Here is a 16391-nt window from a genome sequence, read left to right on the forward strand (position 1 = left end):
TGAGGAATGTCTAAAGTCAAACAAAAAGCAAATGCATCTACATTTCAAAAGCTACAATCAATGCAATGCATAGATTGGTCAACATTTCTGAACCCAATATGCAAGCCACATTTTCGAACACACTTTTCTAAGCAATCACCCAGTCAGTGGCCATCTGAGATGCTGTTTTGAATCCTTTAGTAGTAAACCGGCACCACCTCCGAATGGAAAGTAGGCTGAAGGTGCACGTGGTCAGTTTGTAGAATGAAGTGACAGGTTAAAGTCTGAATCTCAGCCATTTGGAGGATGAGAGGTTAAGTTAAATTTAAAGTGATGATACACAAGCATGTGGAAGGCATTATAAATTGATATTTCGTGGGATTAGCTGTGGACAGCTTGGAAATGAGTCGGCTAACTTATTTGTACCAACAGTGATTCAGAGTGTATTTATAAAAAAACTAAATATTAAAAGCTTTGTAATGTTAAGATGGTGAAGTCACCAATGATTTTCAACAAGGAAGAACTTTAAAGCTGCTATAATTTAATTAATTTAATAATTTCAGTGTAGCAATGGAAGAAGTGACTACATTAAATTATCACCTAAATCTGCAGTAATCTAAAAGAGCTATAGAGCGTACTACTTTCAACTCATTTTTAGTTTTTCAGCCCACAAAAAGTTTAAAACTAAACATACAGATAATACACTGTAAAAAAACAAACAAACAAACAAACAAAAAAAAACTGTCAACATCTGGATTTAACTAAGCAAAAGACCCTCCTATTAGATAATTACTGCAAGGATGATTATGTTTTCAACAAGTTTTTTAACTCTAACTGATGCAGTGAGTAGCTTCTCATTTCTTAAAATGAAGACACATCCTGTGGTCTTGGAAAAGATGTTAATCTGTTTAAGAAGGCTCAGATGATTGGCATGAATCAGGCAAAGAAAACATCTAAGTAGACTGATGAAACTACTAAAGCTGGGTTAAGAACTGTCCAATGGAAGAAGGTCATGTGGTCTGATGAGTCCAGATTTACCCTGTTCCTGATTGATGGGCGCATCAGGGTAAGAAGAGAAGTGGGAGAATTAATGCACCCATCAAGCCTACCGTACAAGCCTGTGGGGGCAGTGCTATGATCTGGGGTTGCTGCAGTTGGTCAGGTCTAGGTTCAGCAACGTTATTAAAGAATGAGGTCTGCCGACTACAGGAATATACTGAATGACCAGGTTATTCCATCATTGGATTATTTCTTCCCTGATGAGGTTCAACTCACCCATAATCAATACAAGATCTTGCAGAAAATTAGTGCAGCTGTGAACAGAAATAAACGTTGTGAGCTTATCGAAGCAATCCCGCGATGAATGTGTGCCAATTTAATCCAACTAAATAATAGAGTGTGTGACTTTTGTTTGTTGTTATTGTAATGGCCTTAATGCAAATGGATTATAAACGGTAAGAAATCCTTATGAATGTTCTGTGTAGAGTTCAGCTTTGGTGAACTGAAGCCTTCTTCAGAGTTTCACTAGGTGTAGAAAAACATATACCTCTTTATTTATATCAGCAGGAGATTCAGCAAAATGCAGCTGATCTGGGCTCAACTTTTTCTGTAATGCACCATGACATCATGTGTGAAGATGCTGCATTGACCAGACATGTTCCAATCACGAGTTAGTTGACCAATCATAAATTACTGGGACGGTCTAAACAAGACTAGGAAGAGGGGGGATAGTCTGCTGAAAAGAGGACTCTTGTTTACTTGTTCAAGTGCTTTAACATTCATTTATCTACAATCAGTGAATGTAGGAGACACTCCTACTACCACAAATCTGTACAGACATAAATTATTATTCAGTTGTCTCTACAAGCCAACATGTCTGCTAAATTGGCTTTACCAAGCTGTAAGCTATGAGGGCTTTTAATATTTTAATGAAGATGTGTGTGTGTGTGTGTGTGTGTATGCACACCGGTATCACCGGAAGTAAACAGTAGTAGAAAGACAACACAGAGAGGCTCTGGTAGCTACTGTAACTGAGGTGGTTAATTAGTTAGCTAGAATTTCCAGCAGCCCCATGACTAGTTTCAGCATCACTGTGATTCCACCTACCTATACTGTATTGATGAACAAATGTCAAAACTCTGGAACATCAGCTTACTGCATAAGATTAATGGAAATAATTCATATTTACTAACATGTTTTGACAATCTATACCTGCGCCTGCATGCTTGTGTAAATACTAATATCTTTTCCACTGTTTCTCTGACAAAACTAAACAAAAAACACTTCCTGTTATATTTATGCTTCTTCTCTCTATCCCACTTTTCTTAACTAAATGGTTTACATTTACGTGGCACTTTTCTACTTTATTGGTACTCATAGTGCTTTACACTGCTTCTCATTGACCAGTTCACATGATCACACATTGATGGCAGACCTGACCCACCTGTGGCAATTTGGGGTTCAGTGCCCAAAAACACTTCTTCAACATGTGGCAGGAGGAGTTGGCACCTGAACCACCAATCCCATGAGTGGCGGATGACTGCTCTACCATCTAAGCCATAGCAACAGTATGTGCAGTTCCTTTTTCCCCCATTCATACATGTTCTTATCTTAAAATAGGTCACAAAGACTTTTGTTTCTAAATTGACTGCCATCAAAAAGACAAGAGGAGACAGATACTTAACGTGAGGTAAAATTAGATAAGACCTTAAAAACTTTAAAACCCAAACACAATTCGATCAACACTGGATTTGTTTGTATATGTAATGGTGTGTTTACTTGTGTGCAGGAAATGCCACCTGCACTCCTTATTTTCTTTCTTTTTTTGTATTTTAAAGAGGATATGTATCATCTCTTATTGTGCTAATATGTTGGTAAGAATGTCTAAAAGACTGCAAGCCCTGTTGAGCATTTTATGTTGAAATTTTGCTTCATTACACTAATGAATAAAAAGCAGGTTGACATGCCGGGGTTTTAACACTGTCTGGGATCTAATATAAACATACTTCCTGGTCTTCCCAGCATTAGGCTGTCTTTGGCAGCTATAAAAGAAACAAAGGCTTTGCAAAATATGCTAATGCTTGTACTTGATGAAACACGCACACATAAACACAACAGCACAACTTAACAGTCAGACAACAGGTCAACCTTAGAAAATACCAAATGAAGGTGCGTGGATATACTGTTTAGCAGACATGGACTGACCTAAGCTTTGGTTGCATTTGTTCCTGACAATGTGCAGAGCAAATAGAAGAGCATTTCATAGGTAATAATGTCATAATATTAATTAAAAATTTCCTGAATGTTTCCAGAGCTGCTGTAATTGGCAGGACAAGGAACACTTCCAATTCATCTTTATATCCACATGAATCAATATCTACATCTTTTAAGTATGTTGACATTTCAATACTGGCTAATAATACATTTGATTTTTACAGTGCTTTTAGAGACGCCTGAGATGTTTCACAGAGATTAACAACCAGCAAAAGAAGTCACACTCACACAAACACACACACATATACATTTTTGTATGGCAGTCAGTGTGAGAACACTTACGGAATATACATAATGAATTCCCTAGTCCCCCACTGTCGCATAGGCCATGCTAATCTACTCAATTTTTAATTTATCACCTGTACTGGCTTAACCTAACTATCACAACTAACTGCCTCCACCTAAACTTCATTATTACCCAAACCCTAAAACCTAGTCTTAACCCCGGAATTGCTCTTTAAACACACTTCTCACACACACTTCTTCTGAGGACCGGCTAAAATATCCTCACCCTGCAAAAATGTCTTCACTCCAAAGATTAAAAATTCATGCTGCTCTTCACAATAATAGCCACACGCACACACACGCACACATACAAAGAACTATTAAAAAAAAGATGACTGAGAAGAGCCAACTAGCTCTACTTACAGGCTGTATGTCCTCCTGTACTTAAAATGCCAGTACTGTTTTGTCTGTGCTTTGGATACAGTGGTGGGGACTTTGATACAGCATTGTTTAACAATGACTGCCCTGGCTAATGTTGAGATTAATGTGCACTCTATGTGTCAACTAATTCAAAACCAGCTGGCTCACAGAGAATACTTGAGGCCACCATGACATAGTAACTTTCTTCCTTAATGTACACTCACCTGCACAATCTCCAGCATCTCTGCTTTACTGATGTACCCATTTCCGTCGAGGTCATACATACTGAATGCCCATTTCAGCTTCTGTTCCAGCTTGCCACGTGACGTCACACTTAGTGCGATGATAAACTCCCGAAAGTCTATTGTCCCATCGCCATTAGTGTCAAATGTGCGAAAGACATGCTCTGCAAACTTTGAGGCGTCTCCGTAAGGGAAGAAGTTGCCATAGATCTTCTTGAATTCCTCCATGGAGAGGTTGCCACTAGGGCAGTCCCTCAGGAAGCCCTTGTACCACTCCTGGATCTCATGCTCAGTGAAGTCAGTGCTCTCCAGCAGGTCCTGCATCACCTCAGGTCGGAGCTTGCTGTTCTGCTTTCCCATGTCGTTCAGTCCTGTCGATCACTCTGCTCACAGCTAGAGGACACAGATAAAGGAATTTGAGTGTTTTTTAGCATGAGCTACACATCAACAAAGAATATACAGTCTAACAGCAGATGCAATATATTTCTAGTCTGTATAGTTTCAGTGTGTGATTGGTGGTAGCTGATGGAAAATGCACCATGTTGTTGTGTTTATAATATTTCAAAGAAAAAAATCACAAGCATGCAGTTTCTTTTTATGATTCCCTGGAGTTAATATTATTAATGTCAACAATAAAAGAACTCCTGAGCAGCAGGCAAACTGCACTAATGTTTCTACCCCTTGGCTGTGTTTGCTTTTATTGTTCATATTATTGGTATAATTGTGCTTTTGACCAGCCGCAAAACAAATAACTATCAAACTGCAATCTCATTATGATGAGAAACAGTCAGTCTTTGAAAAAAATATCTTCATTCTAGTTTACTTTGAAAGTACATCCTAAAGTGACTTTACCGAGGCAAGAACCAACAATGTTAAACACTTCTTTTTAGTTTTTACATTTATCAGGACTTAAATCACCCTCTTTATACAAACAAAAAGCAAAACTTTCCATGGAAAACTGCTCTGTGTGTACTGAATACACACAATGCCATATGCCCAACATGGGTTTAATTACTCTATAAAATCTCTACGCACACAAAGCTGGCTTAAATAGACAGGGAGGAAAGGTCTGTGCAGTCAAAAGATGTTTATTGTGAGCCGCTCAACACACATCATTCAGATTGATAACCTCTTGAGCAACAATTGCTTAATTCTCTTCCTGGAAATAGAGTTTGAGTGTTTGTAGTGCCAATATTTATGGACAGGATAAAGCTTTATGATTACTGTTTGCAGTAGATTCAACTGTTCATGTTATGTGAAAAATACAACTGCTCAAAACAGTAGCAATGATGAGTCATCATCTATCAGTCAGAATAAGGGCACATCATTTTAGGACACTAAAACCCAATACTGCTGATTTAAATGTTAAGTGGTTAGCAACTTTTGAAATTTGCTAAAGTCATACACCTTGGGATAGATATAAGGTCACACTGGCCTTGACCTCGGAGAACCAAAAATGAACCAGTTCATCCTTGTCTATAACTGAACATGTGTACCAAATTACCAAAATTACCAAAAGACAAAGAACTTCCCTCAACATGCTCCGCAAGAATGGGACAGTGACCTTGACCTTTTACCATCAAAATCTTATCAATTTATTTCAGCTCTTATGAATGTTGAACAAATTACAAAACAGGCACATTTTAATTTTGACTGCGCCGATGACGGCAATGATGGAGAAGCATAAAAAAACAAACTTCTGAGTAAATCTAAAATAAAACACCTCAACTTGAGGATTGAAACTTGAAATTGCATACAGAATAGATGACAATGATATATGCCACTGTGAAATTAGCAGAATGACAATTAGTAAAACCTTGACTGGGTTGCTTTAATATGTGTATTTATTTGCATGCCTACTTTATTCTTAGCATTTTTTTAAATTTTTTTTATTCAGGTCACTTTGGCCTGCTGTAGAGTTGTTAGTGAGTGATGTGTTCTGATAAAAATAGATAACATACAGGCGAGAGAAATTAAATTAGGGAAATGTTGACAGAGACTAAATGTGACAAGAGACACAGTGGAAGAGTTCTGGTCCTGTTTTTTTATCTGTCCCTCTGGTGACACAAACAGGAAATGCCTACTCCTAGTCTCAGTGAGATTGTACTTTCAATACAATGACTATGCTCCTTCTGTTTATGGAAGTAAGTACATGCTCATATTTTAAAATGGGCCTCATCGAAATTATTAAACATTAAACATTATTATATTATTATATAAGAATTAAATGTATTACTACAACACATACAGTAATTTCACAGCATCACACATCATGTAATACAGTAACTAAACTAAAGAAAGTTACCACAACTGCAGGAATTGTCTTTATCGCATCACACGTGTGCAGGTCATCTACAGTGTCTAGTTGACTACAATTTCATTTTGAGAGTAAGTGATAACTCAGCAGTTCAACCTATCAAACGGTCCAAAACAGACCTCATCCAGTCAAGGTTACGCCAAGGCTACAACAGAGAAGAAATCCCACAGTGTAAGCAATGAAGGAGCGATAACGTATCAGGGTAGAGTGTTCAATTATCTGATAAAAACCTTGAGCTTGTACCATGCTCTAAAACAGAGTTAAATACCCATTCAGGTGGCCAAGAGCATTCAGCTCTCTTTAGTAAACACCTGCTATGAAAACAGCTCTGATGTCTGCGTGGGACAAAAATTATAATCAAAGGAAATGGAAAGCAGGCATAAGCACAGGCATTGTCCCTTACAGCCTGTTAGCTGAAGTGGTTGCATTTGCCATTTTTAGTTAAATGAAAGAATTATCAATGGCTCCAAAACAAGACTGAAACTTTGCAACCTACACACACACCCACACATACACACACAAAACCGTAATAGTGCTCACATGTATTCACAATCACTCGAGTGGCACACAAATGGTAGAATGATTATTGCAGGGCATTATTTTTGATAGTCTCCTTTGTCACAGAGATTTGTTTGCACAGTCACACAGCAACAAAAAATAAAAAATAAAAAACTTTTCATTTAAACAGCAGCAGATTTCTCCACATATGTCAATACAAGCAAATAACATGAAGACTGGAATCCAGAGTAAGATATAGAAAAACTGAGTCCCTCAAGGTAGTAGTTCACCAAGACAGAGCCCACCCTTATCTAGCAGCAGTGCAACAATTCTCTGAATTCATAGCTTGGTTCTGTCCTTGATCACTTCATCATGAACGGACCAAAACAGTAATGTGACAAGCTGAGCTAACAGTAAAAAACAAAAAACAAACACAAAACAAAAAAAACAAAAAAGTGTTGAGCTTAAGCCATAATGGCAGGTGAAGCTACACAATTGAAGGTTCGAGTAAAAGGTTAAAAAAAAAAAAAACAAACTCTGCATTTATGCAAATTACCACACACTTTATCTGACCCTCTGAGTGATTACACTTCACTAATGGAATCCCCGGCCATGACCCTGTCCACTGCTGTTATCAGTCAACACATAAACACACTCATAGTCGTGCATTTTTATAGTTATGAGTACATTTCAGGACAAAATACATTCTCCGGCCACTGTCACAACTGAATGCCTAATCCAAATTATAACGTAAAGCTACAGGTCTTAAATCATTAACAGCCATCTGAAGCGGTGAGTTATCAAAAGGTAGCAAGAAGCAGAAATATGAAGTCATATTTGTGTGCATATGTAGTGAAAAGAGAACAACGGCTTGCATATGTACTTTACAGTATATCTGAGATTGACAGCAGCTGTCGTGAAATGAGTAGGCACTGGTGACTGGCAGAACACATTTCTTCGCCTCTCAAGGCTGATGCTTGCCTCAGTGTGCTGCTCAGAATGTCAGATAGCATTGGAGAGCTGCTTCCTCACAGTTAGGTCTGGGGGTGGTGAATCTAAACATTTTTATTTTAATCTGACAGTACATGCTTACTTACCCCTTCAAAGGTCTAGGTGAGAATAACAGGAGTTTAATTTGGTCCACTAATTTAGCTCTGTTTATTCACACACTACTTTCAGCAGCATGTCAATCACTTTTATCAATGTTTGTTAGCTACTGTGTAGCATATGGTTTACTGTTGCGCTACTGCTTCTAACATAAATTGTCTAGCTATTTATTTTATATAATTTGAGGTCCTCTAATTGACTCCTCAACATTGCTTCCTGTTACTGTTTCACATTAAAAAGCATCCAGCTGCTCAAGAGAAACTGACAATCACATTAAATGGATTGATGGAGTTTTCAACCATATGGAGTTAGCGTAATTTGCTTGTTTTCTATAGATATTGAAATCTACCTTTCTACAGACAATAAAAGCAAAGACCTATCGTTTCCAAAAATACTTTGTATACTTGTTGAAGGTTTAATAATTATTAGAGGTACATCTGCAATATCATTCCAAATTTCATAAGTTTGCAGGTAGCAATACTGCATCACTGGCAAAATATACTTTGTAGCACAATTAGTGTATGTCTAGAGAATTTGAAGGGGTTGCATACTAGGGGGCAGACAGCCTTATCGTGCCAGAATTTCTTCTATGTGCAACAGAAGCCATGATGACAGAGAGTCATGTCAGGAAATTTTTTGTCATGATCTCAACAAGGCAGACAAAACTACAACAATTGGCAGGCACGTAGATGCAGACAAGCTTAAACTTTCTTCCACATTTGATTCAAAGCTGCTGCTGCAAATTCGTTTAGCGTCATCATCTAGCAGTGACAGAGATTTCTGCTTTCCACAAGAGCTACTCAGGTATAAAGGTAGATAAAGGTATTTTTGTGTGTGACTACCTCTTTATAATCCAATATCACTCTTAGATACTTTGTTGCTGACAGCCAACATTTCAGACTACCTCTGAACTAGTACAATGACTTAAGCTTCCAACCCAATCTATCATGCCACATTTTCTCTCTTGAAGCCAGCTGCAGAACCATTTGGGCGATACATATAATCGCTCCAACTAAATGGATTATTATTCAAATTGGGTGTGCAGGGACAGGGGCAGATAGTAATTCAGATTCAAATAGAGTCTCAACTGAACTGGTTCAATGGCTCAGATTCACATGCACATTATAACAATGCAGCACATGCACTCACTAGTTCAGTGTCTCTGCATACCAACATAAAAAAAATTATTTCAGTACACTTAAAGAAGCATCATGATTTAGCAGACTTTGCTGCTTCTGAGATACATTATGGGTGTGGGGGTGGGGTGGGGAGGATCCCACTGCATAACAGCTGGATGGTGTCCAGGTAAAGCTTGCTACAAGTTGGTTGATGCAGCAGGATGACAACTGTAAACATTAAAGCTAATTATTACAAAATTAGTTCCAACAAATAAAATCCACTTGGCCCACATAGAGCCTACACCTCAAACCAAAGAAATATTTCAGATTCTGCACCATTTCTATGTCAAAAATCTAACTTAGTAAATTTGTGGCAGTAAAGACCTAATGTCCTTGAACTGTACCCACTGATGCACACATTCAGAAGACATTCAGGTGGATTTCAGGCGTGTTCAAGTAAATTAACTTGCAGCCATTGTTTAACTGCTGAAACATATTTGTGCTTCAATTTTACAGGAGGACCAAGTAGCACTGCTATAGTGGCAAATGTGGCATTAGATGTAAATGAAAGTGCCAGATGTCAAGCAGTTATTCTAAGCAAAGAGGAGTTTTGTCAGTGTCAAATAATGGCTAGACCAGAAATAGTATCAGAAGACGGATATAAACCACTTCCCATGAAGGGATGGAAGTCTGTGGCTGTGGATCAGGAGACAGTAGGTCCTTCTGCAAGACACTAAACCCCAATAAGATGCTCTTGGTTTATAGTTCAGCCATGACAATCACTTAAACCCAGATAACTATTCTGCTTCTTCACTGAGCATACAATAATGTAGCTTGATGTATACTGAGTATACTATGCAGATGTAAGAGAGTAGTAAAGTTATTTTTGTTAATGCTGACAATATAAATGTACTGTGGAAAGTACATTTTCAGGGAAGTGCCTGAAAAAGATTTTACAGACTAAACTGAATCTACTGTATAACCAGAGTGTAATGTACCTTCATCTCCAAAGAGGCCTACAAGAGGAGAAACCTCTTCCCTCAAATTTACCGACAATGCTCTGGCACTGAGAAGTGAGGTGGGAAAACACAGAGATATGCACTGGCAGACAGCCAGGCAGTAGCTGGATAGAGGGTGTCCTGAGACAGGGACAGATGAATTTGTACTACTTGAACCAATTCCAACATTTGTAAGAACCCCTTGTTCAAGTAAACCACCTTCCCTTTTCTTTTCTGTTAAAGCTGACCATACTTGGGAATGTATATCCAATCACTCAAATCAAACCAAACCTAAGATAGGCGACAAACATCCTCTGAAGTCTGGTCACATTAATGTTTCTATCTGGTTAGTCTGATCCTGCCTACAGCTGTTATTTTCAGTTGCTATACTTTTAAATGGCCTCCTTAGACTTTAATAAGTTACTATGGCAACAGACCTGATCGGAAGAAGAGGAGGCAATCACACATTGTTTCTGTCGAGAAAAGAAACTTCCGGCAAGAAACAGTAAATCAGTGAGAAGTAAATGAGGACACACCACCTGAACTCAATTTCATTATTAATTTAGAGTTATATAACATATAGCAATGGTTATATACTGTTGGTCTATCTATGAAATCTGTGCAGAGCAATGTTTCTGTGTTCCAGCTTGTTAGCCAGTGTTTGAGATACATCAAGGATAAAAGTAAATTAAGGTGGAACTTCTTAGTAGGGACAAACTATATGGGAAAATAATCAAATTGGGATTTATTAGCACAGTATTGTGATTAACTATGATTATGCGCGTGTGCTGTACAGCTTGGGTATTGCAGTTTGGCTGAAGTATATGTGTGAAGGCTGCAGTCATCATCTTTTTCCCTATAAATTTGTATCTTTCTTGAGCTTTCTTTGTCCACTTTCTTTGGAGAAATTGGTGTTTATACCACTGTGCTTGTTTAGTATATATAGCATTTTAATTTTTAAATATAATTTTAATCTTGATCTGATGATCTACTTTACATCAGAGTCACACTTAACAAGTATTTTGCAGCATCTAGGGGACTATTAGGTGAACAGAAATTGGATAGAGCTACTGGAAAATGTTAAATCAATTAAAATCTTTACACACCAACTGCTGCATGTGTTGCTTTGTTTGTTCCAACTGAATTTTCCATAAAACTGATGAGTGACAATAAAGAAGAACTGCCTCCCACTCGATCACACCTGCTGGATACAAATTTCCATCAGCATTGTGAAAGATGAAGTGGGATGGCAGTAAAATGTGCCAAGCTGACTATAACTGATAAAAGATATTTGCAGAGCAACTATAAGACCAGCTGAAGAATGTATGGCTGTTACAGAATGAGGGCATTGTGGTTTATGAGAGATGGATCAGAGAGGCAAGAGGGAGGAAAAGAGAAAAACGTGACTGGGGCAGCGTTGGGGTCTAGAGAAGGTTCTGACTGAAGAATGCCCCTGGGGATGCAAAAAGGCATGCTTTGCTTCCTGTGGTCAAAGCAAAATATAAAAATGGCCTATAATATCATGAAAAATAACAAACACAACGGAAGTTACATCACAGTGGATGTTAGGGGTCAGGGGTTTTTAGGATTTGTGGGAATAGATAACTGTTAGGACATTTGAGTGAATACGTTCCAAGGTTCCACACAACAGTGATTCAATTGAAATCTAGTATGTGCTCATATTTAGCTTCAAGCACAATTCACTCTCTTGTGAAACTCCCTAGTACACTGACATTTTATGTTCATGGGTGTAGACGGAACAGCAGCTACTTTCAGAGAAGAACAAATGGGGTAAAATAGGCGTTTTTTGTGCACAGTGACATGGTTAAAAATACAGTGCACACCTATCAGCAACTTTACTTACACTTCAAAACTGCTTTATCAAGTAGGCTTATATTTTAACTGGATTTCCCTTTGCAGATTTCCTTCTGGAAGAAGAAGTAGCCTCTCTAAATCTTCCTTTTATCACTACTACAAATATCATCAATAAATAAGTCCACTCAACAATATAGACTATAAGATATGTAAAGTACACAGTTAACGTGTTTTACACCTAAAGGAAAACATCTTTATCAAATTAATACTAAACTCTGTAGTCCCCGGAAGCCTCTTACAGATGATAAAGTTTGATAGTTTTAATCAAATGTCTTGCAACAGTTTTCAGGAGACAAATTCTCCTAAACCCATTAAGATTAAATAGAGAACTATGAATGCCAATGTGGCTCCACAGCACTACTAAACGAGTTCCTGATAAAATCCCCGACTGCATGAACAGAAAAAAACTTTCACTTAAATCCATGTTTTTTCTTGTTATATTTATAGAATTGTAATATTGAAACTTGGTCTTGTTGTGTACTTTTTGTACATAAATGTCATGTTCAAGATTTATGAGGCATTAAAGCTCCAACAAGCTCCAATTCTGACAGATAACTCAGGAGGTCTCAGTTACTGTGTTGATAACCAATCAGAGTATGAAAGCATCTTATAAACAGGGAAGCAAAGTACTAACACATTTGTCATATCATAAAAAACCAAACAAAAAAAAAAAACAAACATTCCTGACATCAGTGAAACACTACTGTGTGGGCTTGCAGCATTGCAAACAGCTGAAACAATAACATACAAGCATGAACACAAGAATAAACTCTTCTTTAGTATCCACTCATCATGAGATCATCTCATTTCTGACAGCTCACAGTACACCATCAGAAAGCAGTTTCAAAGAAGACACTGCATTCCATTGATTTTTAGGTGACAACTCTGTGATAGTACTATACTCCTTCAGCCTCACAAACCACACAAGACACATTAGGCATGCATCCTGACTGTCAATGATCTGTGCAAGAAGAACTTTAAGTAGCTGTGCAATTGAGATCCATCATTCCCTAGTTCCCACATCATTTGCAACACTCCCTTTGGGAAATTACTGATGTAATACGGTACTTTGTGAATAATTCAATATCTTTCGTAGGGCCTGGGAGCTGCTTCTGTGCTCCATGTGAAAGGCAGAAAAAAAGCTAGGTTCAAAATAATGGCAATAATTAAACATAATTTTTTCATGAGTGGCAACTCTAAATTCTTATGAAACACATTTCATCATTCACACTGTCTTCCCTCTGCTCACATTTAATGGCAGTGCATACAGAATCATTTTGTAGTAGCTATTCTAAGGATTTTCTGCAACATGAATGGTGCAATTCTACTGCAACTGCTCAGGGAGATAAATTATTATCTTCACGGTAGATTTCTAGTGTTTCTAAAGTTTATTTGGCGCTTATGCATTTTTTGCTTCCTTTTACCTTCTTCCTCTTTGTCTTCAATTTGTTCTGCAACGTGTGCATGTAATCTGGTGCTGTTTTCTCTTTTAGAAGATAGGTGTGCTGCTTTGCCCTTATTGACCTTTTCCAGCTGTTTCATCTCGTCTTTATGCTATTTATGAGCATTTGTCCTCAGTGTGTGTTAGTAAGAATCACCACTCGAAGATTAATGTTCTGCTGATCAACTAATCATTTCAGCTCTACACTGCTGGTCTCGATTCTGTACAAAAAGTCACAACCAGAGAAATTTGGATCTATTCAACATTGACAGTCAACAAACAACCACATGCAACAATTACACCAATTTAAAAGAAAAGTTAGCAAAGCATATGCTTGTTTTTACAGTTCTAGTTATATGCCCCGAATGATGACAACCTTGGATTATGTTATGTCTTTTGATTCCCAGTGGGTTAACTCCGAGCAGTAGCTAATGGTATTCTTCAACAGATTAAAGATTTATAGCTGCAGGGGAGTTGCTTTGTTTTAGTGTAAAGTACCCAAATAGTATACTCTAGAAAGAGACATCTCATAGGAAAAGAACTTCTTTTGTGTGTTGTGCCCAGCATGACATGTCAGTGTGTGTGAATTCCTCTCTGGGACTAAAAATAGAACATCTGTTTCCCAGTTCCTCTAAACCAGTGCATGGGAGCCTCAGTCAAGGCTTTCTTTTAAAAATGATCTATGTCAGCAAGTGTCGCTCTTTGTGGGACCTTTTAGCTGCTGGCAATCCTTGAGAGCACTCTGCACCCCACTGAAGCTGGATCTCAGCTGAATGACCTATAACCTCTACATATAGAAGCTCACTGGAGAACGACAAAGAGGGTGGATGACCAGCTGTCCCTTGAAACCAGCACAAACATGTCTGTCAGCAAGTGCTCGCTCAACTTGTATAACAGAGATTAATTCTGCCACATGGGACAGAGAATTATTTATACACTGGTTCTCTGAAGCCTGTCTTATTAACTACTGCCTGATTTCTTATATGTACTGATTTTTACCTAAACAGTTGAAACAACTGCAGGCCTTTGGGCTAAACATTATGCTACAAAAAATGACCAACATTCGTCAAACTTCCAGGGAACTTGTTAAAAGTAACTTTAAGCATAGCTGACATCATCCTTCTGAATAATTTTTTTCCTTTAATGAGTCCCAGGCCACAGCTGTTTCACCAATGCTAGAAGCCACACAGGCAGGCAGGCATGTTTATGAAAACATGCTTACAACAGAATTGTTTACAGTACCTGAAGTTCAAATGGAGTCTACAAATGTCAACAACTGTTTTAATGTGAAAGGCTGTCTCTCATGGCAAAAACAAAAAGCTACCTCTTACCTCATTGTGAAAACCAGTGTTTTGGCAGGTCTCTGGTAGCAATGCTTATCTTTACAGTAATGGAAGACAATTTTGGATTCTATTGCATATTGCATATAATGAAACCAAAACACTGTTTGAATGCGTGACACACATCTAGTGGGATGGTGCTATGACAGTCAATGAGTAAGCACTCTTCACCTAGAGTGAATTATGAACCTAAATCATTGCAAAAGCAGTGCACATAAGTGTAATTGTAGCTCAAGTATCCTAGTTGCCCCTTCTCTTTAATTCTAAACTATATGTTAAGTGCAGACAGAGAACTAAAATGTCAAAGCCACCTAAGTGCAGTGAACACAGTGGCTGACATTTCCACACTTCAAATGTGCGTTTCAGCACCTGCTCCTTCAGTTCAGTCAGGAACTTACACTGAACATTTCGAAACCATAAAATTATTTATTTTCACACTAGAGTTTCAGGTACTGAATGAATAGGCTGCTGGACACATTAAACAACCAGAAAATCTACATTTGAAGTTTCTGGTTTACAAAACACTCCAGCACTTAGAGCAGCGATTATTCATCACCTTATAAAAAAAGTGAAAGGAATTCCTACAGGACCGAACTTTAACTACCTCTCTTGTCTTATCTCTGAGTTTATTCCTCACTTAAACCATATCTTTCTATTTGTCTGTGTCTCTGTCTCCCTCTCTGACTCTGGTCATAAATCAGCAGTTACATAAACTGAGTTTCCACCACTGTTACATGAGACTCCCATAAGTACAAAACAGGATGTTATAGAACCCTGGTTCATAAGGTTTTGCTAAGCTTGTGTGAAGCAGAATTAAACTGTTTTCTCCAGGATGTGGGCATAAACACATCAGTCAGATGTGACTGTGTATGTGTGGGCTTTGTTGCAGAACACTAGGAGGGAGACAAGTAATTCTTTCCATGATATAACTACCTTAAACCAATCGAGATGCAATGCGACTTGGGATATGTTGCGCATGTATATACAAGTGCACTCATAGCAGATATGTTTACAGTCACCCTGACATGCAGAAAACGTACATAAGAGACAAACAGAGATATGCACATGAGTAACTGACACTTTTACCACACCTGCAACCACAGACACATACAAATACACACAACAATATCTAGATGATGAAGTAGAAACTCTGAACCAGTGTTTGCACTAAGAACTACTGGAAAAAAGCTGTTACACTTGAATAAGGCATTTAAGAAACTGAGTTGTTACCTAATTGCTACAAGGATATTAATGAGCTCTATCATGCAGAGCTACACTATCGATCCCAGCTGGATATAACACAGGACAGCATCAGGCCTTATTTATAATTTTAATGTCACACAATATTAGTATAGATGTTCTACTCCAGAGAATAAAGCTACAAAAGCCGACCTGACCCATCGTTTCTTCTGTGTAAATGAAAGCCTAAAAAACTAAATGAACAAATACCATGGTAACCACTCAGCCATTCCATTAACTCCGTTTTAATGTGCATATATGTTGAGCCGTTATTGTGAGGTGACAGAGTAAGTCAGGGTCAAATTAAATTTTACTCAAC

General features: G+C 38.0%; 1 protein-coding gene across 4 annotated transcripts in view; it reads right to left on the minus strand.

Annotated features, from left to right (window-relative positions):
• Positions 1–16391, minus strand: part of LOC113170181 (neurocalcin-delta A) — a 52742-nt gene that overhangs the window by 11049 nt on the left and 25302 nt on the right. For all 4 annotated transcript variants that reach the window (XM_026372142.1, XM_026372140.1, XM_026372141.1 and 1 more), the window contains one exon: positions 4122–4532. In XM_026372142.1, the coding sequence (XP_026227927.1) occupies positions 4122–4499 (378 nt within the window). In that variant the 5' untranslated portion in view covers positions 4500–4532. The remainder of the gene's footprint in view (positions 1–4121; positions 4533–16391) is intronic.

The sequence above is a fragment of the Anabas testudineus genome, chromosome 16 (assembly GCF_900324465.2).
Source record: "Anabas testudineus chromosome 16, fAnaTes1.2, whole genome shotgun sequence".
NCBI classification, from domain to species: Eukaryota; Metazoa; Chordata; class Actinopteri; order Anabantiformes; family Anabantidae; genus Anabas; species Anabas testudineus.